This window comes from Lissotriton helveticus, chromosome 4_1 (assembly GCF_964261635.1).
Source record: "Lissotriton helveticus chromosome 4_1, aLisHel1.1, whole genome shotgun sequence".
NCBI lineage: Eukaryota > Metazoa > Chordata > Amphibia > Caudata > Salamandridae > Lissotriton > Lissotriton helveticus.
The window spans coordinates 1538771714-1538798906 of NC_136063.1; the positions used below are offsets into that span (position 1 = coordinate 1538771714).

General features: G+C 42.4%; 1 protein-coding gene across 1 annotated transcript; it reads right to left on the reverse strand.

Moving 5' to 3' along the window:
* Positions 1-4043: 4043 nt before the first annotated feature.
* On the reverse strand, positions 4044-23020 carry LOC144829228 (thread biopolymer filament subunit gamma-like). The gene is made up of 9 exons (XM_078688160.1): positions 22313-23020; positions 17640-17700; positions 17238-17333; positions 16233-16409; positions 13020-13145; positions 12208-12428; positions 10871-10917; positions 6872-6910; positions 4044-4258 (listed from the first exon to the last, which is right to left on the reverse strand). The coding sequence occupies exons 1-9, from the start codon at positions 22999-23001 to the stop codon at positions 4239-4241; spliced, it is 1476 nt and encodes a 491-aa protein (XP_078544286.1). The 5' UTR covers positions 23002-23020; the 3' UTR covers positions 4044-4238.
* Positions 23021-27193: the final 4173 nt, after the last annotated feature.

Below are 27193 nucleotides of genomic sequence, written 5' to 3' on the forward strand. Positions count from 1 at the left end.
TGCATTCGCCGCTGCTGGCATTCTCCTCAATAAAGTCAGCTGTTTCATCAGAACTCCCCTCCGGCCTCTGTCTCCTTTTTTTGGAAAGGAGAATTCTTGTTATTTTTTGCGCCAGCCAGAGGTGCAGTACGGAGGGCCCCTGCCAAACAAAGAGACTCGACCCTATAACTGGCGACCCGCTGTTCCAGCGTTTTTCAGGTTGAGGGATCAACAAGGGTCGGAGACCGCCAGGAACGTGGTGCAGGAATTCGAGGAAGGGGGTATTTTATCTCCTAAAGCAAAAACGCCTCGCATTTGGCAGCTGACTCGTATTTTTTGCATCAGGGGAATGGCCATGGCAGGAGTGAGGGGACAAAGAGGAACGACTACAGTGTTGGGGGCGATGTGAACAGTCCCTTTCAACTCACCTGCAACACGCACGGATCTATTTTCCTGAAAGTCCACCCCCACGCCACCGACCTGGTCATTGCCGAGACTGTGCATGCTGGGACATGCAGTTCCGTGGACTGAATATGGAGCTGCACAGGTGAGCCTACAGCTTTAGGGGGAGGAGCAAATGTGCTGTTAAGTATTTCACGCAGGAGGAGGCTGATTCGAAAAGGACACAGAACTGGGCGCTGAAGAAGGTCTAACGACCGAAATGCATTCGCCGCTGCTGGCATTCTCCTCAATAAAGTCAGCTGTTCCATCAGAACTCCCCTCCGGCCTCTGTCTCCTTTTTTTGGAAAGGAGAATTCTTGTTATTTTTTGCGCCAGCCAGAGGTGCAGTACGGAGGGCCCCTGCCAAACAAAGAGACTCGACCCTATAACTGGCGACCCGCTGTTCCAGCGTTTTTCAGGTTGAGGGATCAACAAGGGTCGGAGACCGCCAGGAACGTGGTGCAGGAATTCGAGGAAGGGGGTATTTTATCTCCTAAAGCAAAAACGCCTCGCATTTGGCAGCTGACTCGTATTTTTTGCATCAGGGGAATGGCCATGGCAGGAGTGAGGGGACAAAGAGGAACGACTACAGTGTTGGGGGCGATGTGAACAGTCCCTTTCAACTCACCTGCAACACGCACGGATCTATTTTCCTGAAAGTCCACCCCCACGCCACCGACCTGGTCATTGCCGAGACTGTGCATGCTGGGACATGCAGTTCCGTGGACTGAATATGGAGCTGCACAGGTGAGCCTACAGCTTTAGGGGGAGGAGCAAATGTGCTGTTAAGTATTTCACGCAGGAGGAGGCTGATTCGAAAAGGACACAGAACTGGGCGCTGAAGAAGGTCTAACGACCGAAATGCATTCGCCGCTGCTGGCATTCTCCTCAATAAAGTCAGCTGTTCCATCAGAACTCCCCTCCGGCCTCTGTCTCCTTTTTTTGGAAAGGAGAATTCTTGATATATATATATATATAGATATATATATATATATATACACACAATGCTGTGGTCTCTTTGGCTAGAGCCAGCGGTATAAAACCGGAGGTCTCAGTTGTTCTTAGAGTAGGGAGGAGGTCCGGTCAGCAATAGAGCAATGGAGTAGAGAGTCATGGTGAGGTGCTCAACTCACCATGACTTTTTTGTTCTGTTAAAATGCTACTTTGAATCTTATTGTAAGAATACCCCAAAGCGCCCTTCGCCTTGTTTAGGTTCCTTTTGTGCTTGTAAAAAATAAGTGTATGAGCCCAAATTTTCGAATGTCGAAGTTGCCAAACACCAAGGCCACTTAGATTTGATTCGACCTCATACCTCTTTCTTCCACAAACGTACGCTTTCTAATTATTTTACACTTGAAAGCTTTTCTATCCCTGCTTTATCCCTTTATCACTCACTGTTTTCGTACCTTAGTCTTCCTCTTTGTAACATGCAACCACCTGCCCTGGATTTCTTATTGGAAACCAAGGTAACTGTAGCACAGACAAGAACAATATACTGTGTAGTCAGCACTCACTGGAACTGGTTTGTTTGCACCAAAGCAGGGCACATGCACTAACAGCACAGGAAGCATCTGGTATTGTAACTAGGTGACTGCGCGACTGAACAGATTCATGCTAAAGGAAATGATGTCAATTTGTGACAAGGTGTCACTGCCAATGCTGTTACGGCATTCTTTTAGGGAAAGACATTTTAAGGAAACATAGAGTGGAAAAGTTCCAGGCCGAGAAGAATAAAAAAGCCACCACAGGCAAAATGAGTACAGTATCCAAAGGAAAGTGAGGCTGATGAGGTTCTCATCCCAGGAAAAACTGTTCATGTTTTTATACATGTGTTAGGATAGCATATCTAAAGACAGGTGACAGCGCCACATATGACACTCTAAGGCTGTGTGGGAAGAGGAGTGACTTTTATACCTAGACTCTACTCCAATCACTTTTTTGGCGATGTGGGGCTTCATTTATGGTTGGCAGAAATATGGCTCTGGCACTGACTCATGGCCACAAGATGACAGCTGTATCTAACAGTGGGGCTTGCCTGTGCCTAGCTCATGGGGAGGTGTTCCCCTCAGACTATGTAAATGTATAGCATCCCAAGACACATCCCTCTGGGAAGAAATAGCCTGGAGCCTCAGGAAGGGCAGGATCCGTAGGAACCTATACGTCTCTGGTACAATGTGCAGACAAGAACCATGAGCACACGTTCCCAACACTGTATAATAGAACCTGTATGTGGGTCAGAGGCTCGCCCTTCACCATTCACACCTGCCTGGCCTGCCATCCATCAGCCACTCATCGACGTCATTTAGGGGTTGCCAGGGGTCGCAGCTGCGCCCCCTGGCTTGCCCTCTGCTACCCCTAGCACTGCCCTTGTGTCTCCTGGTCTCAGAGGTGGCAAATTCAGTGCCAGGAACACAGGGGCAGTTGGGTCGCCACGCTTTTTATTTCTGTGTTTTTTTTTATTGCAATAATAAAGAATTAACAAATTATTCACTAATAGTGTAATACAAATGTAGTACAATAAGGTGGAATATGGCCTCCCGTGACAGCTGAGGTAAGTTAAAAATGCTTTTAAATGTGTGTTGTGTGTGTGCTTGTGGGTGAGAGTGTGTTTATGTGTAAATTTGTGTGTGTGTGTGTAAGTGAAAGTGGAGGTTGAAAGGGCATGTGATGTAATTTCCGTTACCCGTGGCATTTCGGTGAATTGACATCCATGCAGTCACCACCCTCTTACTGCATGTCCCCTAAATAGCGTTTGATGTGGTCCTGTGAAGCCATAGGTCTATTTAATTGGGAGGAGTTTTAACCTTTTCTAAACGAAGAAGCTCACTTTCTTCATAATCCATGCTCGTCACAGGATTTATTATCATCTCACTGATGTCTTGTCTGACAAAGATAAACTACATCTCGGAATCGGATGCGTACCTGGAGGCTAACACATAGTAATACACTGATGCTAACGTTTTGACATCCATGTGGATATCACTCCATTGTATGTTACTTCAGAGTCACTTTCAATGCAAAACAATTGCTTGCAAAAATGGCATACCATTTTAATGATGTTATCTTCTTAAGATTGTTGAAAGGCCGATATATCTGTCATATACATGTCACGTGTAATTTACAGCTTTTTGAAGGGATTGCACAAGTGCACACTAACAAGATGTTATTTCTACTAAAGCCGGAATTAACGCCTTTGAGAAGCAATGGTTTTATTTTTTGGAACGTATAATGTCTATTTGATGTTCCAGGACTGGCATTGACATTCGTCTAACTTTAGGAGAAGGGAGATAAGAGATTTGACTTGAAATGCCTTTGGCGTACAATTATAGGACACAGTTATTCCTCAATGTCAGATTTTGGTATAAATAAAGAGGATTACAATTTTAAGTAGGAATTCTGGTGGTATCTAGAGTTCTTCCTCCGGGATTGAAAGCCCTTTCAGGACTTATTGACAGAGACCAGGAAGGTGGAACTGACAGAAGGTTGGAGAAACTGGATCAGAGGAACTAGCTGTGCTGGTATGATAGGCAAGGTGTGAAGAAGACTATATAAACACCTACTTTTCTGTGAAGATACAGGACAAGAGTGAACTTCAAAGAGACCAAAACATGGAACGCCACTGGTACAAATGCATGGTAGTCTTTTATTAATGCAGGAGGAGAGGGTTCCTCCATAGGGCAGGCAAATATTTAGTAGAAAAAAGTCATGATGGAACAGTGAATAAAAAGGAACGTAAGATGGCAGGCAAACTCCAGGCAGTCAGTCATCCATCGGCGTCACGTAGGAAATCTCCAGCACAGGACGGTGGTGGTGCTCTTTTACTTGTCATCTATATCAGCTAAGCAAAAAAAAAAATGTTGTTGAGGAATAGTGTGATTTCACAAATATGAATTTATAAAGGGCAAATATAGAGCTTTCCAGTTTGTACACTGGAATCATAAACTCCAACTGCGCTCACCTTTGCTGTGTGATACCCACACCCACAACCCGGTGTCTCTAAAACATGAACCCTTTTTGTTCTACATACCAAACCCTATCTAAATAACACCCATTTTAGACTGCCACCTATGTTTTGGATAGTTATTAAGGAAATCGCAAAACAAATCCTCTGGAGTGTGCATCGAAAACTATGTTAGCTGAATAAAAGTTCCATGTGTATGCCTACTCACAATACGTATGCCTTGGAAATGCTCACATTGAGGTAAATTACTTCAGTATGCCTCTTGCAAATGTGCATTTGTATTTTTGTTTTACTATGTTGTCCTCCAGGAAAATAACCCCCCTTTCATCTCTTTTCAGTATTAGATGCATATATATTTTTTATGCCGTGGAAATAATCTGCAAAATGTTTATAAATGCTGGCAAATAAACACATTTGAGGGTGCTTAGTGCATTTCGAATAACTACCCCTGTATAATGGACAGGGATGGACATACAGGAAGAAATACGTCAATCTTTGTTATCTGTGTATGTGTATAATGCACTGCTATGTCAATTGCTGCCTAGTTCTTAACAGTTATGGTTTACTTGATTTTGTATATCATTGTTGCCTGATCGGGATGTGCAGCATCTATTGTGTTTTTCCGTTGCATTCTGTGGCGGGGGTTTTGCCCGACAACTTGATTTGTCTCCCAATATGCACCATGTGTTCCTTCCGCTGATTGTAGTGTATGTGCTGTTACATATACACTGTTACACCAGCCCCCCTGCCTCAACCCCCCCAGCAACAGGGATATTCTACATCAGAGGGTGCTTCTGTGAGCTGTTTAAACTGTTTACTAGGGACCGTGCACTTCGGTTTTTGGCCAGGAGAGGGAGTAAAGTTTTATTTGAACAGTATTGTTAGATTTCAAGTTAGTGAGGCCTTTACCTGCAGAAGTCCAAAGTGTGGATTGAGCCTGTCTGTCTCCTGGGAAATTCCGAACAGGAGAAGCAGTACCCCAGGCCAGCAGACCCATGCCTGGGAATTGTCTATTCAGCTACCAGGCAACTCCGAGTCCTCCCCTCACACCAGCCCAGGCCCATTAAGGCTTTGCTGGGTGCACCCCAAATCATTCTACTCCATCTTGTGAGTTGCAGCCTACCTGTGCCCCAGATTGCAGTGAGCAGAGTCGAGGAAGTGATAAGGAGAAAGACTAGTGCTGTCTCTTCCCCAAAACAAAAGTTGTTAAAAAAACGATTTCCCCTTTCTGTGATTACTGTTTTTGCCTGTGGTTGTTAGAGTTTAAAATTGTAGTTTTAACCTGCCTGTGATTGCATATTTTATCACCTGTTTTGTGTTTTAAACTTATGTTTTTTCCTGCCCATGATTGCTTCCATTTAACGTGTTGAACTGATGTATTTGCAGTCCAAACTCTGTAGTTTATCCCTCTCATTCCTGGTGACAATTCAGTTTTACCTGCAAATGTCTCCTTTGCTCTGTGCTAAGAACTGTATGTTAAAAGAGTGCACCCCCAGCCACCATTTTGTGTTCACCAGCCAGTGAAAGCAGCCCTCCGGTATCCCCCCCAAGCAACAGGGATATTCCACCACTAAAATTACTTTCATGTTTCTCCATACTAATTCAATACTAATCCTGATGGGTGCCAGAGTAGCGTGCTACTTTTGCTTCAAAACCCCATCAGGGGTAGCAAACGCTATATAAATACAAATCTCTTTCCCTCTTCTATCCCGACACCTACCCTTCTCTACCCAAATAACTGAATAACATATCCACTACTCAAATTACTTCATATTTTACAATACTAATTTTCAACACTAATCCTTTATGGGTTCCGGAGTGGCGTGCTACTCGCCAGAAAAGCAATTCAACACCCATCAAGGGTAACAAGTGCTATATGAATGCAAACCTTTCTCCCCCTTCTATCCCTCCGCTATCCGTCTCACGCCAAATAACTGACTAATATCGAACACTGAAATTACTTCATATTTCACCATATTAATTCACCACTAATCCTTTATGGGCTTCCTGAATAGCGTGCGTCAACACCCCATCAGGGTTAACAAGCGCTATATAAATACAAACCCTTTTCCTTCTCTATCCTTCTGCTATCATTCCAAATCCAAATAACTGACTAACCTATACACCACTTAAAATTTACTTGCATGTTTCACTATACTAATTCAACACTAGTCCTCTATGGGTCCTGGAGTAGCGTGCTAATCGCCAAAACAGCGCTTCAACGCCTCATCAGGAGTAGTAAGCGCTATATAAATGCAATTACGATACAATACAATACACATGTCCCGAAATAAAAACAAGTTTTAAAAAAAAAGAAATTCTATAAAATTGTAAGTATTCCAATGAATAGTAGATAAGATTTGCACATTTATCAGACCACCATAGAGTTTGAGATTATAGTAATCTGTCTTTTTACTAGTTTAGCAGTCAACTCTTTTTTGGAGACCTACAGTTGGAACATTAAAACGGACTGAGATATTCGGTCATTACCTGAACTACTGTCACTTTTCTTCTCAAATCCTCGTTCAGCTGAAATGAAAACATGGTAAAAGGTAAATTGGGGTCTGATACATTAGTTACAGTCAAATGCCAAAGGGTGACATTTTTAGACATTGGAATGACATTGAAAAAGAACCAAAATTATAGTTGGCATAGATCTGCCCATCAGAACATTCTCAAGGAAATGTCCTCTCTGGTTTGATGATTCAGAAATCAAGGTCTTCCACCTTGCAGAAATCAGGTCTCCTTCCCTTAGAAGGTTTGATCTACTATATGTTTGACAAATTTGTTTAGAACCCAATAGTATAGCTGTCCTATGGGGAGAAGGTGTCTCCAACTAGTCAATAGCAAGCAGTAACATGCAGTACCTTCAGAGTAGCTTCCAGCTTTGAGTTCAATTTTAGAAAGAACTGCAATGAATAAGTGTTGCATTTTCCTTTTAAAAGTTAAGAAAAGGCTATGTTTATTTGACATTATTATCAGGATGCAGGTCGCTGAGTGTGTGCTCACTCAGATTCATGTGAGTCACAGAGGTTCAGAAATGAAGCACTGAGATGTTTCAAAGTAGCTCTTAACTCAATATTGGAGCATGAGAACAAAATGATATTTCTGAATGCTTTTAAATGAAAGACAATTAAAATGAAGAGCTAACTTAATGATTAGGTTAACCCTTCATTTTAATGTTCTTCCTTTTCAAAGTGTCACATTTACAAACAGCAGGCATCTTTCTCCCAGTGTCTGGTGGACAAAGGCCCAGATGTAGGTAATAGCAATTTACCAAATGGTAAATACCGAATTTTACCGATTCGGTATTCACTATTCGGTAATTGCTATGTAGGTAAAAAATTCGGTAAAAATACCGAATCTGTAAGATTCGGTAATTACCGATTCTGTAATTACAGATTCTGTATTTGCCATTGATTCCTATGGGCCTTGAAGCCCATAGGATTCAATAGCAAATACCGATTCTGTAATTACAGAATCGGTAAAATTACCGAATTTACAAGGGGGACAGGGTGTCACTTTGACACCCTGTTGCACCCCTGTTTCAGGCTTGTGTGCCATGTGACACACAGACATGCCCTTAGGGCATGTCTGTGTGCCACATGGCACAGGTGTACATGCACAGATGTGCATGTACACTAGAATTCGTTATTTACCATGGAATAGTATTCCATGGTAAATAACGATTCGGTAAGGGCCTGTGGCACTGATTACAGTGCCACCTACATCTTGATTTACAGAATCGGTAAATTTACCGATTCGGTATTTTACCGATTCTGTAAATTTACCGAATCGGTAAATATACCGATTCTGTAAATAAAATGCCCCCTACATGCCAAATCACAAATACCGGTCGGTAACGGCCGAAATCGGATGTTACCGACCGGTAATAGGCCACCTACATCTGGGCCAAAGTCCCATAATTATACTGAAACTTCTGTCATGTTCTTTTAAATGGAAGAAATGCAAAGTGAAGAAAAGAAATTCTATGAAACATTGTCTTAATGTTCTTCTCTACTTTAAATTAAGCCAAATTATTCCTAAAGTTTTGCGAAGCATGTTTCTTTACTTTAAATTCCTCATATTTAAACAAATGACTGTATTTTCCTGTTATAAATATGACACTATGTCTACAGGCCACTAGGAGTAATATTCCTGCTGTTTGTAAAGACATTTTGATATTGGAGAAAATTAAAATGATGCATTTTATGCAATCCATATAAACGTAAAGCTAGTTAATTAGCTGAATTTTTTCCCATTTCAAAGTGTCTCATTTACACACTATGGGCATCTTGCTCCCACTCGCAGCTAGACATGCTGCCATATGTATAACTGAAAAATACAACCATTTTTTATAAATGGAAAACATTTTAAGTGTAGAAAAATGTTCCATCAAGTGCAGGAAAAAAGTTCCTGATTATGAACAATTTTGAAGAACATTTTTCTGCACTTTAAATTTCTCCCATTTAAAACGAAAATGGTTGGATGTTTGTGTTATACATGTAACGGTCCATATGACAAAAGGTATGTCCTATGCCACAAGAACATATGACACAGGCTCTCAGTCACTCATATACATGTATCCCAATCATTCCCACACATGTTCATACAGCCCACCAGGCCATGAACTCATTGATGCAAACAGCAGCCCTATCATAGTACCCTTAGCCACAGTATTTTGCTTAAACCATTGTGTCGGGCTCCATGTACATTAGTTTAGAGTCGATGAAGCTGGGAAAGGAGGTGTTTGGTAACAATGCACAAGTTATTTGGCCTTCAGTAGCTCATGACAACTTTCACCGATCAGAAGTAGCTCTCAGTACAGAAAAGGTTGGAGACCCCTGACCTAACTTATAGTTGATTAATTAAGCAGGAAACATCTATGTTACTCATGAATACAGTCTAAATATCCAATTTACGGCTTGATTTAAAGTTTGGTATACAGATATTTGTCACAAATGTGACAGACATTCTGTCCACCTTATTACAAGTGCATTGGGGTATATTGTCCTTGTAATAAGGAGGATGGGATATCAATCAAGTTTGTGATGGAGTGCCCATCAGCCAAACTCTAAATAATTGAAAACAACAGAGTATATCAGTAAATTAACTGGGGCTAGAGTTATCGCACCAAAAAAGCTGAATAATCCACCATCACCCATTAAGACTGATACCTCAATTACCCTCACTCTTTTTAAGTGGAATGCTGAATTATATAACACATGATGTTTTAACTTCTTCATGAGCTAAATTTCTAATAATGGTCAAGAAAACGTCTCTACATATACACTTGAAGGCTTTTGTTCAAGGCAACTGCACATGTTCCAATGCACATCTATATGTCAACTAAAGATTGATGTGTTGCCTTATTAATTTAAATATATTATTCTGTTAACTGAAGATTTAAGTACCTAGGAAGGTTTGTACATTGATACCCATGATATTGGAATGATTAATATGTAAACATTGACCTCTTACATCAATTGTGGAAGTATCTAAGGAAAGATGTTATATATCATTTAACTAAGCATGGCCCACATGTACTGTTATTTCTCTGCAATCGAAAGTTTGATGATTTACATCGGAAATCTAAATATTCCCAGTGGTGTCCAACTGCAAACCTTCATCCTTATACTTGAAATATTATTTGATTTGGGTAATTTTCATCGTTTATTGTGACTGTCTGTTGTGCCCCAGGTAGGCTTAAGGGCAGCACTTTAAATAATGAAACTGCTACCTTTTACTGATAATGTTTTAACCTGTACTGGATTTCACCAATGTTGTGCATTCATCATATTTTTGACCCTTTATGTAAGAATGTGTTTTACTTAGTCTGTCTTCTATTTTGTAAACTGCCTTCAACCACTGAATCACAGAAGTAACTTTAGCGGAAGACAGGAAGTGCAGTCTGCAGACCTTTTACAGAAGGAATGTTCTAGTTTCTTCCACTTTCCACCAACATGGGTTTACATCTGTTTGACATGGTCTCCTTAGCTCCTAATTAATTAGTAATCAGTGTGCTTAATTTGATCTGGTGGTTGCGGTTAGGTGTACCAGCACTAATTTTTTGGGACCAGATCTTATTTTCCTCATCCGACAAAGAGCAAGAGAGACACAAATAGGGGAAAAATGGAGAGAAAGACAGAGAAACCGTTGCAAAGGATGAAAGCAGGAACCTGCAAGAGTGAGATAAACAGGCAGGAAGTGTCTGGTAGTTTATTAAAGAGGCATTAGGTGGATTGAAGAGTGCAGAAACTTGGATTTCAGCTCGCCAACATTTAATAGCACCGGCCAAAGGCTTCTAAGTGGAGCTTTGGCCACCGCCATTCATTCTTTTACAAACTAAGCACTGGCAATTGGTAACAACTTTCTTGCACTGGCAATTGGTAATAACTTTCTTGCATCGAGCAGGCTGATTTATTCAACAATATAATAGGTATTGCCTTACTGTATGTACAGACTTTTAAAAACATTTTTTTAACTTACAGGTGTACGTGTAGCAGCCGCCTGAAAGTGCCTCTAGTTCAGGAAATCTGCAAAAGAGAATGCAAGACATACTTGCTGAGTTTCTTTGACATATCACAGTGACCATGCACACATTACATTTCAATCTTCGCTTGGACACAAGTGACACAAATAAGTATATATTTTCTCCTGATGACTTTTGTGCATGGTGTGCAGTTAGTCTATGCAGAGCAGGCTTAAAATCGTAATTTACTAGCAAAATACTTTGAAACTGGTCTCAGTCATATAAGCAGAGCTGACTTTTTATAAGTAGAAATTTGGTGTCACAGGCGTATGAATGAACAGATCGTTTATGACTTCATGCAAGACAGGGAGGCCAAGCGTATTAAAAAAATGAACGGTACCTCAACCACGACAGGTCAGGTTGAATCGGTACAGAGTAGGTTGTGCAATGGGGTGAGAGGGAGGGCAGGGGTGAACTCGTGCGTGGAGGGCTGAACAAAAAGAAAAGTTTAGGACTTATTTTCAGACAAGTGTGTCTGTCATAAAAAAATCTACATCTAAAGTCAAAAAGGTCTGAATTTTAGCCAACATGAATCATTATTGATCTACCTACAAAATAATGTTATCTATACGTGATTGGATTTTACGTATCTACTTAATGGTCTCTTATCAGGAGGGTGGGGTAAAAAATCATTACAGACAAGTAACTGTTCTCAATAGTCCCCAGTTAAGAAAAGGAACATGCTTCCTTCCATTTGCTCTAGAAAAGAAGATGGAGAAAGCATGTATCTTCAGATCCCAACCCCCACATAGTATGTGTTGCGCACAGCCAGCTTACCTCACTATTGAACCAAGGGTCACTTAGAAAAAGTTGTAGTCATTGAGTTGGAAAGACCTCTTTATAATGTGCATGTAATTGTTAAAAATGGTGGATGGGCCAATCGACTGTCCTACCATACAAGAAGGATGAGTATGAACGCCATTAGATAGGAACACCTTTTATGAATACGCCAAGAGACAAATCAGATGGCAGCTTTGTAGAAATGGTCAATATCATCAAACGAGGACTAAATGGCCGAAGCCGGATACCAACCAACAGCATACATTCTTTGTTGATGGACCCTAAACTCCTTATAACCAAAGGTTTACGTAGTAAAAGGATTCTAGACCTTCTGTGACCTTGTTGTTTCTAAAGGACAGAGGGATTATCTAGAGCCAATGGCCATAGAGACTACACAACATGGCAGCCACACACTTTACAGACTGACAGTAGCCTGCTGTTCACATTTTTAACACTTTGCACTTTGGGGGAGATCACTGTATGGCGGGTAGATAAGAAAAGGTGGGCTACTTACTTCAAGTCTTCTCCTTCTAAAAGCTTCCTATATGTGGCGATCTCCACGTCCAAGGCTTGTTTGATGTCAAGCAGCTCCTGGTAGTTCATGATGACTTTGTGAAGTTCCATTTTGCCCGATTCGATGGCGGCTTCATAGCTGGCTATCTGGGCCTGGGACTCTGCTGCCCCTACACTGACACTAGCTGACGCCTCTGCCAGTCTGTTTTCTAATGCGAAGTTCTGTGAAACAGAAAGTAGTGCATACAAAGATCAGAAGAGATATCGAAATAAGGAAACAAATAGGGAAAACAACAACAGTAAGAAAAAGAAGGAAACATAGGAAGAATAGAAAACAATAGGAATGGGAATAAGGAGAAGAAGAGAGATAAAAAGTGCACATCAAGATGTTGGAATAAAGAAAGAAAATAAGGGATGAAGAAATAGGACAGAGGGCAGACACTGGAAGCCGAATCAAACTTTAACAACGGAGGTGCTCAGAGCACAGATGATCAAATAACACAGTGTAAAAATACGGTATCCACTATCTATCCACTTGGCCCATAGGGGTCAACAGCCATGCTAAACTTTCAAGATAGCAGCTTACAATGTAAATGAGCCACATTGACACAGTATGCAAATTTAGATGCTATGAAAATGTATCTTTTGTGGGTATCCTGAAAATCTGGCTTTAGATGTTCATTCTAAATAATAAAACCTCTCCATTTTTGCCATAGTCAGTAATTCATTTACCTTGTAGTAGCCAGACAAGGCTCCAATGCACAACACACAAATGCAAGGCATTACAGATGGCCTAAAGAGTCTATTACTTACCACTGAAATTAGTGTCTGTAGCTCCATGTTTAGAGACTGGATCTCTTTCTTTGATACTGATATTTCACCTTTGACCTCTGATATTACCTCTGTGTTCTTCGAAGACTCGCTTTGAATCTCTGACATCTAAAAAGAAGAGAATGGATAGTGTTGGTTTGATTTTCCCCTCACAAGACAATAATAATATTTAAATGATATTAGGGTAGAAGAATTCTCTGTTGACATGGTTAAAACAATTTCACAGGAGCTGCAAAGCATGGGGCAGGAACCCATGTCCCCATGGGCGCATTAACTGTGGTTTAGCTTTCCTTCAATTGGCCTGGGAAGAGCCTTTAGAAATAACAAGGTAGAGGATTTATTCCAGGGCAAGGTAACATTAGGTTGCTGTTTTTCGGTGTGTCTGCAGGGGTTGCCTCATTTCCCTGAACCAGGAGCATTTCACCTTGGCTGCAGGAACTTGCACCTGTGCTATCAATCGCAGTAAGAAACATAAACCAGGATAATTGTACAGAGATATAAAGACATTGAAAGTAGTCCCAAATTCGGCGAATCTGAGAAAAAAGAAAACATTGAGGAGGTCTTTCTAAATATTTTAGATGTGAGGTCTAGTTGCAAATGCTTTTTGGAGTACTTAAAAACGTACTCCTGTGTTACTCTTTCATGTACTCCTATATGCGTTTGTGAGTTGGACCCAAATTGTCCATCTCCGTATTGGTAAAAACACAATGAAGGCATAGGGCCACATGCATCAAAGTCAGGATACGCGAATCCTAAATATCGAATTTTAAGAAATCGCTATTTAGGACTCGCAAATCCCTATGCATGTAGGAATTGCAAAAAAAATTGTAATTCCTACATATTCCTTAATTGGGACTCGCAATTTCCGAATCGCAATCAAGGAATAGCAACCTATTAATTCCTATGGGCCAAGAGGCCCTTAGGAATGAATGGGAATTGATGCGTAATTTGCAAGTACCAAATTAGTACTCGCACATTGCACATGCAATTTCAAGGGTGCAAGGGTGCCAAAAGGACACCCAGTTGCACCCCTGAAATATGAATGTGTGCAGATGTCGCGCACACACATGCTCCAAGGGCATGTGTGTGTGTGTAACATGGAATTTTGAAAAATGCACTTTAGTGCATTTTTCAAAGTTTTTGCAAATTAACATCAAGTTCAAATTGATGGTAAATTCCGATCCCTAATTGCGAATTCGCAATTTGAAATTGCATCATGCATTGCGGGAATGGCAATTTGCGATTCCCTAAATGCATTTGCAATTTAAGTAATCAAAATTTTTGCGATTACTTAAATTGCAATTTTGCATTTGCGTTGATGCATCCCAAATGCAAAAATACGGGTCGCAAAGGGGCAGATTCAGCGAATCTGCCTGTTTGCAATCGGTATTTTCGTTGATGCATGTGCCCCTAGTCCTTTCTATTTGCACAGGTAGTCTGGAAATATCCCAATTATATTCACATTTTTAAACTATAGGGCCGAATTCATAAAGGCATTAAGAGTGTGTAAAAGAGCGCTGCGGAAGTAAGTTGTACGTGATCCAAAACGCCATTGTGAATAGGCACCAAAGTTATTCGATGCTTGGGAAAGTTTTCCCATGTGATAAAAATTTTCAATTGCTACACCTGTGAAGGATGCATCAACAACATTTTCCATGGCTCAGATGCTCAAATGCACACATGGTTCTATACAATCATGAACATGAATGCAATGCCTCTCTCACCACTACTACATATGAAGCTCTGCCTTTGTTCAAGCATTTGTCCATGAAAGTGGCAAGGAGTAGAGGTAGGTGGATATGTATTTCTTTTAGGGGGAATTAAGGCAGTGAAAAGTGCACAGATCGCAGCAGTTTTTTTTCCAAAAAGGGGGCATTTGAAAATGATCTACTCATGGGACACATTTCACTTGGGTTCTACTTAGCTCAGGGATACTGAAATCATGGTGGTGTAAATTCAAATTATGTGGTGTAGCTGGTGGGATTCTGAGGCATAGAAAAGCTGCTCTGTCTTGCGTAGTATGTGAAAGAGGTCAGTTGTGAAGTACATTCATTGGTAAACTTACCTGATTATTATAGCCTTTTATTTTGCATGCCTGGTAATAAAAACATATCTCAATGCATTAAAAAAAATTGAACTGCCATTTATGAAAGAACCCAATGTCCTAATGCTAGACAATTCTGTAGACACCATATAAAATCCTATTCACTAAACATGATTTGTCTAGCATTAGGACATGGGAGCATTATCTTAATAATGTCAAAAGCTTCTTGGAGTAGTGGCATGAATACAAGGGGGGCATCTTGGGTATTCCCTAGATCCCCGGCGTCTCTGCCTGGTACGTGTTCTGCCAGGCAGGCCTGAAGGGTCGCCTGGCAGAAGAGAGATGTCAACATGATGTGATGTCACACTCCAACTACAGCCCTGCTGCGCCTGTGATAAAGGGCTAGCAGGCCTGCGGCCATGGCGGGAGCTTGATGGCGTTGCGGCGAAGATGAGGCCTGCCTGAGGCAGTGCCTCAGTACAGGACTGATTATACACCTCTGTGTGGTTAGGTCTGCCTGCTTTTTACCCTGATACCCACACAGGTCACTGTAGTGGTCCACCTCTCTGGATCCCGTGGGTGGACAAGGGTTATACTAAACAGCTGTGCTCATGCTAACAGGTTTTTTAACCTTAGATCACTTCTCCATTTCGTTTTCTGAATATGATTTTTTTATTATTATTGTGTTTTTGTTTGTTCTTTTGTGGCCCTATGTTGATCTCTTCCTCAGTCTACAATTATAATTATGATCCCTGGATATTTTGACTCTTTCGCCGCATATATTTTAGTCACACTCTCAAATATCTAGCTTTTCTATGCAGCATCTCCCCGATTTACTTATGCTTCTCAGCGTAACATAGGAATACCTATTCCCTTTCTAAGCCTGGTACCTGTACAAACTGTGCCTTTTATCAAAATCTGGCAGAACAAAATTCATCACCAGCAATGTAGTTCAAAAACTAGAACAAATTTGCACAAACTTATCTAGTAAAATATTTTGGAGAAACAGAGAGCCTTCACCAATGTTCTCCTCGCCTCCTGGATCGCCTTTGCATCTCCTCTTTAGTACTTCGTACGACTAACTGCACTGCTACGCCTGACACTTCATGGTGAAAGAGGGTGGACATTATGTAGATCTTCCACCAGCTTACCTTTGCTTCAAAGAATCTTTGTGCATCTTCTTTGTGTTGCTGGACAGACTTTTCATATGTGGCTCTCATATCTTTCAAGGATTTCACGATGTCGAAGGACCTGACAGCATCGACTTCGATGAGAGAGACGGATTTACCAGCTGTGGTACCCAGTTGCGTCTGAAGAGTGCTGACCTCCTAAGAGAAGAAAACCAGTCAGGAATGTTTACTTTGAAAGGAAAAATACCAAAAGAATTCACTCATGTCCTATATTTCTCATGTGAAAACATGGCATGATATAGAACTTTCGAAGAAGAAACCTTGCAGTAGTTTTTCAGCTGTAAAAAAATATTTTCTTGGACCCTCAAAGGCACACTAGGTCCCCGGTCATACTTGCCACAATATTTTTTCACATGAAAGCCAATCCTTGTAGCCATCTTACCAGTGGCGAGCCTGATCTTCCTATCTATTCTGAGTAATGATTCCACCTAAAAAGTGTGCGTCATGCAGGAAGTCAATGTCATGAAACATTCCCCGATAAATAAATGACATACTGATGCCAAGGGGTGTTGAGTGCATTCAACATTAAATTCAACATTGACTCAAGTTTAGATTCAATCTATGCATGCTTAGAAACCATACATCTATCTGTGGTTCAACTGCTAGGTGATTCAATCTATTATTTAAGAATTGAGGTGTGGAGCTGTCTGTCTATGCGGGTACAGCGGCATCCATCCATCCATCCTCTTTTACACTCTCTGGCAGTCTGACAATTGTTCTATTTAGCAACAGTAAAAAAATTATTTATCTATAAATCTATCTTTCTATCCAATAATTGCTCTAGATATCATTGCATCGCTTACCTAATTGTCTGCCAACAAATTATTCAATATCTATTAATTTGTGGCACTTTGAACTGAAACCTGTCCCCACTCTGCAAGTAAAGTAGGCGACTATTTTATTAAAACCAAGTCTCATGTCAGTATTTTTATTTCGCCAAGCACAATGTTTGGAGGTGTCAATTACCTCTTCCTGTGTCTTCTTCACGTAGTCTAATTCGTCAAGGGCCGTGGTGTATCTTTGCTCCAGGTCAGTGCGAATTTCGGATGCAATTTCGATATCCTGTAACATGAACAGATGTGTTGATAGTGGCCATTTCAGAGAATGCAATAAAGAATTCCCTGTAATGATTAGTTCCCACATTAGCCTCTGACCTCCAGTCACCTTGAAAAGCAAATTAACTCAGAAATAAGGTCATCATTTTGGAATTAACAGAGCACCCAGACACCTAGGGATGGGTCATCTCATAGCACAAAAGGAGGGGTCCCCTCGCCTCTTTAGACAACAAGATACAAAGGAAGTAGAGGGTCCTTGCTGGTCTCTACCCAGTGCTTTGAATCATCTCAGTGGTAAATGAAACAGACTTACCCTTTTCATGGCAGAAATGTCAGTCTCCAGTTGAAACTTCACACCCAACTCAAAGTCATACCTGGAGGAAAAACACATTTAGTAAGTGTCAAAGAGAGAATGAGAAATACAAGAGAAGACTGCACTCCAGGCCCTTACAAGATTCCAACATTTAGGAAAATGTACATTATTTAGAGTAAGTGATGGATTGAATGGTAACCGAACACAGTAGGTTTCATGGACACCAGAGTAGCCCTTCCCACCTCAAAATGTCATAGTGATGAATAGAAAAGTCGAACATTATGACCTTTTTATATAAATTCCTAAGGTTATGGACTACGGCTATAACTTTGTTTTAGAAGTCTAACTGTGTGGAAATCACCCAAACAACATAGTAAACATCCACCTGGGCGAACTGCAGAGGATTGCTCCCAGTATACTGAATATCAGGGCATGAGCAGCAGGGAACAGGGGACCTAGTAGAGAGAGGAGATTGATAATGTTGTGCTCTCAAGTTTGGGGAGAGGACCTTCCCACAGTAGAATTCGTCACACGGACACTAGTGCACCACATCCACATTAGAAAGGTGTGCACCCGAACACTGGAGCATGGGCCGATCAAAGATGGATGCAGTGTTGTCAAACTATTTAAACCTATGTGCTTCATGTAGATGTGCTAAGAAACTGTGACCCTGTTGACCTCCACTATCATTTTTCAATCCAAATATCAAACTCACATGTCCGCCACTGAAATTAATGTAATATCTCCCTATCCTATTTCACCACTAATCCTTTATGGGTTCCGGAGTACTGTGCTACTCGCCGGAAAAGCACTTCAACGCCTAGTCAGGGGTAGTAAGCGCTATATACATGGGATTTCAATTACAATTATGGTTGTGCTCCAGAGGTCCGAAATAAATTACGTCACTGCAAACAAGGAGTGTGCAGAACTGGAAACTGTTTGAGGGGAGGTTAGAAAAAGCTGCTCCTCTGTTTCTTGTGGAACCTAGGAAGAGCCTAACACGCTTCAGATCAAGAACGAGGTCCATGGCTTTCAGAATATGAATGTAAAAGACAAACTCGAAAACAATGACCCCGGAGAAGATCCCCTGTGACTATTTCAATCTAGCAGCAGCATCAAGAAAGTGACTAAAAGCCCAGATTCACACCCATATTCAAGTCCCCAGTAGGATGTATTACCATGTAAGTTTCTAAAGGTTTCTGGTATATGGACTACATTTTATTGTATAAAAAATACAGCACTTACTGCTGAGACCACCCATCCTGTGGTACTGGTGTCCAACTAATCACGCGGGCGCCATACATTACTAGCTGCTCTTGTAGGTGCCACGTTTCCTTCATTTTGCAGGAGTCTCCTCACTATGGATTTCCCTTCCTCTCTCTAGCAAACTCAAGTGAGTCTCAGGCAAAATGGTACTTTTAGTTGGCACTTTGCCCCTGTGCTCCTGGATTTCTTATTGGTTGTCCATTTTAAAGCGCTCATTTCATTGGACGAGCCATGGAGGTAGGACCTGATCCTCTCTGCGTTCGTGAATTGTTTCATTGCTCTAAATGATGATGTCTACATTTTGATAGATTAGAATTAAAGCCTTTTGGCAAATTTACGACTGTGCCTTGCCATTTCAGGAAAACAATTTGATGATGGTTTATGACATGTCATCAGTATTTCCGAATATTTTAGTTTTGTCATTTTGTAATTTGGACCAGGCCAGTGAGCTCGTCACTGTGATCTGCAATAGCTGATTGATATCCTCATATGTGTCTCTCTTGATCTCTCCTTCTTACTTTCGATCTCTCTCATCTGTTTCTCTCTTCTTTCTCTCCCTACTAATGTCTCTCGATTAATGTCTTTCTCTCTCCTCCTTCGTGCTATCTTCACTCTTTCTTTCTGCCTTTCATCTATCTATCTGTTTGTCTGCCAGTGATTCTCTCGCTCTCGGAAATCAAAAGTACTTGCACCAATGAAGACGTACAGGTATTCAGTACCTTACAGTACTGGTCTTCTTAGAGCACTACATGGAACTGAGTCCAAACGAATGCACACTCACTCCAATGAATTCAGATCAGTAAATGGGCCCTTGTTGAAAGGTATATACACTCTAGTCTCCACCAAATGTACATTCAGGGTAACAAGTAACATCCTACAAAGAATGCAGGAATACAAACAAACTGAATGGACCCCACAGCAGCAGTGTCTGCATGGGGAAAATGCAACATAACACACGAACACGTGCAGCAGTAAGGATGTGGAAAGAAAATGCATCTGTCTGGACTACTCCGGAGTTATCACGTCAAAACTCTGCGTAATGTCAATCGCTTAAAAAATTAAAGGACTTACCCCCAGATTCATGAAAGTCACGTTTTGCGAGTCCTTAATAGCGAATTTTAAGGATTCGCTATTAAAGACTCGCAAAACGGGATGCATGTAGAAATCGCAATATTTTTTGCGATTTCTACTGATTCCTTATTTGCGATTCGCTAATTGCGAATCGCAAATAAGGAATGGCGGGCCAGATGCATCAAGCTCAAAACCGGTCGCAAAGGGGCAGATTCTCAGAATCTGCCCCTTTGCGACCGGTATTTTTGCATTTGGGATGCATCATCCCAAATGCAAAAATCGCTAATAGAGAATTCGCTAAATAGCGATTGTTTGCATTTAAGGAATCTCAAATTGAGATTCCTTAAATGCAATGCATGAAAGTTTCAAAAATAGCGAATTCGCTAATAGGGCACGCAAATTACCACGAAGTACAACTTCGTGGTAATTTGCAAAAACTTAGAAAAATGCACTTCTGTGCATATTTTAAAGTTTCATGTTGCGCACACACATGCCCTGAGGGCATGTGTGTGTGCAACATATGTGCACAGATCAAAATCAGGGGTGCAACAGGGTGTCCTTTGGACACCCCTGCACCCTTGAACTCGCAATCTCAATTTGCGAATCACTAATTGCGATTCGCAAATTGAGATTGTCTTCCCATTCATTCCTATGGGCCTCTGGGCCCATAGGAATGAATGGGGAAATATTCATTAATTGCGACTCGCAATTTGCGAGTCGCAATTAAGGAATTCTAAGGATTCTCTATTTTTGTAGTGATTGCTTGATGCATTCCATTTTGCTATTCCTTATTAGCGATTCCTTATTTTTCGCTAATAAGGAATCACAAAATGGATGCTTGATGCATCTGGCCCGGCTTTCCCATTCATTCCTATGGGCCTAAAGGCCCATAGGAATGAATGGGGAGTCATTCCTTATTTGCGATTAGCAATTAGCGAATCGCAAATAAGGAAGCAATTTCAAGGGTGCCAGGGTGTCCAAAGGACACCCTGTTGCACCCCTGAAATTGATATGTGCACATATGTTGCACACACACATGCCCTTAGGGCATGTGTGTGCGCAACATGGAACTTTGAAAAATGCACTTTAGTGCATTTTTCAAAGTTTTAGCAAATTACCACGAAGTTGTACTTCATGGTAATTTGCGTGCCCTATTAGCGAATTCGCTATTTTAGAAACTTTCATGCATTGCATTTAAGGAATCTCAAATTGAGATTCCTTAAATGCAAATAATCGCAATTTAGAGATTTCTAAAATTGCGATTTTTGCATTTGGGATGATGCATCCCTTTTGCATTTGGGATGATGCATCCCAAATGCAAAAATACCGCTCGCAAAGGGCCAGCTTCTCAGAATCTGGCCCTTTGCGAGCGGATTTTGGTTTGATGAATCTGGCCCTTAGATGGAAAAACTAACTTTTCAATAGGTTTCAAGGTTACAATGGGAGCAGCCTACAACACATAAAAAGATATATCATTTAAGGTATATTTTCAAAATGATCAAGCCTTACTGTCCAAAACCTTAGTTCACCGTGAACTATGCAGAATAGAGAACTTCACAATTAAATACACACTAATCACTCTATTGCCTGCATGAAGAGAACCTAAACTCTGAGAGATCAAATGTTCACTTAGGAGAGTCTGTTTTTTCACTTCAGTGTTTCTAAGTGAAATTTCAGAAGTCACAATCTGGGGCTTTGCGTCACTTTAAAGATGACTCCATCAGTCAAAGACATACAACTCTCAAAACCGATCATCAACACAGACCGATTTTGCCGTTTGTTTTTCGCTAAACTGACTCTTTGGAAATAGCATATCTCAAGATATGATTTATTTAAAAATTATGCTGTACAAAGTACTGAGAAGTAAAAAAAAATAAGATGGCATGCCGCATGATCAACTACACACCACACAGCCCCTCTGCTTTGAGATATTAATATTCTGACTTTGTTTTTGAAGACATTGATGGAAAAATGTGTCAGGCCCTCGGTGAGAACCCTCATTCCCACACCTTCTCCCGGTGCCTTGACTCTTTTATGAAACTTTCAACTGAGGGGGAGATGGCTTTTAGATCACCTCGAGGATGTTGTCTGATTACTGCTCAGTCCAATGGATTTTATCCTTTTTCTTCGACACTGTCCTTGTTTGCTAGGCCCCAAATGCATGAAATTGTATGTGTGCGCCCCTGCGCTTGCGCAAGGACTTCTGCATGTTTGTGTACAAGAATATATAAACTATAGCTTTAAATATAAATATGACGTGATTTCTAGTCACCCACAAATTGATCAATAAAGCATGAGAGATTGTACTTAAGAAGGATATATTTAAAGTTTCATACTTAGCCTTGAGTTCTTCTGCAGCTCCCCTGATGTTGTCCAGCTCAATTTCATGCCTGATGTTCTCTAGGGTGATGTTCTCCACGTTGGTCCTCAGGTCATTGAGCTGGGCCTCGTAGTTGACCGGGGCGGAGGGGTCACCTCCGCCAGAGACTGGGGCGCCTCCTGTCAAGCTGTCCAGCTGGGCCTGCAAGGTCTTGTTCTCCATTTGCAGTTGCTTGACCTTCTCCACATAGCTCTGGAAGCGGTCATTCAGCCCTGACAGGGTCTGCTTTAGAGCTGCACTCGATGGCAAACTGGCCACACGCGGTGCAAAGCTCCCACCAAAACCCTGAGCAGAGCCCTGGCTCAGGCCAGTTGACATCAGGGCTCGACCCATTGCAAATGCAGGACTCCCCCCAGCTCCAAATCCAGCCCCTCCACCGAATCCAGCCCCTCCACCAAACCCAGCACCCCCACCAAACCCACCTCCAAGGCCTCCTCCGAACCCACCACCAAAGCCACCACCGCCAAACCCACCTGCAGACCCCAGAGAATACCCTCCACCCCCTCCACCTAAGGATAGGCCTGACATGCTAGAGGCAAGGCCCAGCCCAGCGCCGCCCCCATAACCTCCAGCTGCTCCACCCCCAGCTCCAAAGGAGAAGGACTTCTGAGAGCTAGCCGCAAAGCTTTGGCTGGAAACTGACATGGCAGCAGCTGCAGCTTAAACTTGCAAACAAAACGTTAAGCTTTGCGAGGCAAGAGTGGGGTGGCAGTTGGCAGTCGGGACTGAAAGCACCGTAGCCAAGCTCTTCAGCAATTTATACTTTTCTCCCAGGAGACACACCTTCCTCTCCGAGGTCAAAGTTTCACCCTGAAGAGCGAGAATCTTTTTTATTTTCTATCCATCATTCCTGACAAGCGTCTACCCTTAAGCCAGTCATTCTTCTAGAGATATTGAGCATATCGAAAATGATGGCCTGTCAGGATTCCGCTGTCAGTGAAGCGCGAAGGAATAAAAATATGAATGTTTTAAGTTACATTTGAAAAAAAAGTGCAGGTTTCAACATGAACCTTCCCTCAAGCCGAAAAATGACCAGAACGCCATTAAGTTAAAATGCATTCAGTAGTTCAGCAAATCATACACCTCTTCGCAAAGTGTCGCTGTGTTATGGTCAAATACATATGAAATTATTTTTCTCAGGAAATGTTTCTGACTTTAGAAGAAGCCTGTTGAGTACGAATGTGTGAAAAGATTAGAATGACGACTTATTTATAACTACATTAGTATACATTAGAATGCTTTGAGAGTCGGGCAGATAGCAGAGAAAATGATGAAAGGATAGGAATGCATTTTGTGAACGTTTTTTGCTACAGTGCCGTTGTGTGTGCAGAGTTGAGCCTGCGATCATATGTACCATAAAAACAAGCAACCTTTCAGTAGTTACTGAAGGCAAATCCTATTTGTGTTTTTATTTTATGAATGTATATTCAGTGGCGGCTGGCATGTAAGGAGGGTGGTAAGGCGGGAGGAACACATTTAACATAAATAAATGTTTAAAAAAAAGAATTACACGTACATTCATCCTGGTGCAACGTCCTCCTCGCTCGGATATTCTGTTCTCCAAGCAGGCAGGCCTCAACACTGGACCAGAAAGCTGCAGTAACGACTCCTGGTGCTGCTTTCATGCAGCATGAAAGCAGCACCAGGATTGGAGGGAGAGGACTCTCTCGCCGCTCCCGAAGGCACTAGAGCCCTATGCTGTCTCTAACCCAGCTGCCTTAGACAGCTGGGTTAGAGAGGTTTAAACTGCGCATGTCTGGTTGGCCATCGCAACACAGTCAGCCAGTGGCGTAACGATAATTGAGGGGGCCCCCTGCCAGGTACGTGGAGGCCCCCCTCCAGACTCTATTAGGAGCTTTCAGGCCAAAGTGCAGTGCTGAGGGGGCCCCCTTGAGCTTGAGGGCCCCTAGCACTGCGGGGGATGCGTGGGCCTGTGTTACGCCCCTGCAGTGAGCCAAGAAGATATGCACTTTTTAAACCTAAGTGTCCTGCCCATTACTGTTTTCTGCTGCTGCATGACTGGCAGCAGCAGAGAGCACCGCCCCCTGTTCTGACGCTCGGCTCGGGACGAGGTTTTGAAGAAATAAAATGGCAGTTTATTACCAATTTATTTTTCTATCCTTGGGGGCACTTTTCATTAGGGTAATGCATCTCCGCCTTAACGGAGGAGTCGCTCCTGTGTGTATTGGTCCTGGAGTATACCATGGAACAAGGGATGTAGCTAAGATGGTGGCTAAGTAGGAGCTCGTCTGTACTGCTCTGTCACCTGACTTCGACAGCTACCAGCTACCGGCCTTGGACTCACTCAACTGTGCTCTCTTGCCAAACTGAGCTGGGGGATGTCCTTAGAAGCGGAAGGATGCTCGCTCGCCAAACCAGGGCACCTGACACAGCAGAAAGCAGCCTGACCTGCTGTGCGGATCACTAGGACGTCTTCGAGATGGCGTCCACAGCAGAGACTGTGTGGCAAGCAGGTCAGAGACAACTCATGAGCGCTGTAAGGGAACCACATCGCCTCTGGAGTGTAAATTCAGCCCCTTCCCTTTGGCACACCATTGATGCCCGAAATAAGATGAACCAGAGTGACGCTGAGAAACCATGGCCCACAAGCAGGTAGACATCAGCGGCTGAGGATGCAGACAATAACACAACTGGGAGCAAAGCTTGGTGCCAGGGACCCGAAGTCAAAGGGAGGGCATTAACCCTTATCAGAGCCCTGCAGCAGACACCTCTCAGGCCCCTGTGTGCAGCAATAAATCATGCTGCGTTAAGCACACCGTTGGGTGACAGGCAGTGATATGGGGGAACTCTGCCGCAATGCTTGAATACCTGGAGCAGCCCAGGCCACACTCACCCGGAAGGGAGAATGCTGAGACTACAGGCTAGGTAGAGAACATTGGGGGTCATAGCAACACCTGACCCCTGCGTCGAAAGTCGCATATGGAAAGCGGCACCCCACCAGGCAAACCCGCCTCCGGGCACATGCTGCAGTTTTTAGAAGGACATCTCAAATCGGCCCAGTGGACATCCCACACAGGAGACAGCGTTCGACCCAGAGGGCAGCACAAAGCTCTTACCAACATAGCAGCCTCCTGCCAAGTAAGCTACAGAATCCCAGCCGGGCAAATGAGCAATCCCTGCCCTCCACTGGCTGGCACACAGCAACAGGATCTGTGAAGGATAATCTCTGAGAGGGCCAGTGCATACAGAAAAGATGATAACACACAGATCTAAGAATGATCCCGCACTTAAACAACTGTCAACTAAGGTAACTTTCCCAAAAAAATAACTTTTGTGGGACACAGCTCTCCATGACGAACCGACACAAGAGAACCAACACCAAGCATGGAACAGGTGGTGGCAGATGCACTAATTATGAAATCCTTTCTGCTCTGTTCAACAAAATAAGGGAGGACTTAGCCGTGTTAAGAGACAATGTGGCCTCAATATCAAAGACATTAACAGAGACATGGCAGAGATTGGTCAATGGGCAGCCACACTGCAGAGTAGTAGCATAGTAGCAACCCAAAGAAGAAGAACTCAACAACTATAGCTGCAAACTCCTAGAGATACAACAAAAAAACATTGAACTTCTAACTCACCTTGAAGACCTAGAATACAGATCACGTCGCTCAAACATCAGAACAAAAGGGTCCCCTCATAATGTGGAGAAAGGTGATATAGAGGGCTATGCCACTTGTCTCTTCAAGCAATTACTTCCAGACTTGGCTGACATGGACATTATTCTCTACCACATGCAAAGAGTCGGCCGGCCTTCCAGCTCTCTGGGCACAGAGCAAGAAATACTGACCCATGTAAACCACTGTTGACAGAAAGAGGCCATAATGATGGTGGCAAGGAACTAGGGCACAATCCATCATGCTATAATGAAGGTATTCCCTGTTGGCAGCCACCATCTTCCAATAGGAGAAAGAAGAAAAATATAAATGAGGGCACCCCTTCTGCCTGACCTTCGTGTGGGTCAAAGAAATACCCACAATACGCACTATGAAAGAGGCCCGGAGCAAAGCAGGCCTGGGAGACGCTCCCCTCTGAGGACTCCAATTCAACTGCTCACACCTGCAAACACACTTTACTTAAGAAATATGGCACATGGACATAGAAACATGTTAATAAAAATGTCCACAAACCCTCAGCAGATGAAATTTGCTCTGAGCATTCAGCACAGCTCCATTAACTTCAAAACCAGACATCACACAGAAAAAGGAACACAGCCAGATCTTATACCCGCTGGGTTCTGGGGGCCGCTGTGGAGTGAGTCTCTCCCGCTGCCGGTAACCGCAGCTCCCACCTCAGGGAAGTTACCCTCACTATATGCCCAGACTGGTGACATGCCACTTTATGTCTTAGAGTCGGTTATTGCAGAGAGCCTGTAACCTGCATGGAATACACACCAATATTATGTCCGTTGACATGACCGCCTTACATTTGGTATATTATATATGACTCCCAGGGAGGGAGTAGTTGAGTTATATGTTCTGTCCCGGGTTTGTTATCTATTGCCATCCAAGGTTCCTCTTCTTTGCATACAACTCACCACAAAGCATGCTGATACCACACTTTGAATTCAGCGGATGCTGTTGCAACTTCTTAGTCCAGTTCCTAAAGTTAAAATACTGAGCTTTACTGTAAGAGACCAAAACACCCCTCAAAATGATTAGAGACACTGTCTATGCTGTGAGACTCTAGCTACAATATCTGTCTCATTCATGTGACACTGCGGGACCAATTCACAAAGGTAATCTGAGCCAAAAGTCTAACTTCACGACTTTTGGTATTCACAGAAGTTACTTATGACTTTTGGTATTCACAAAAT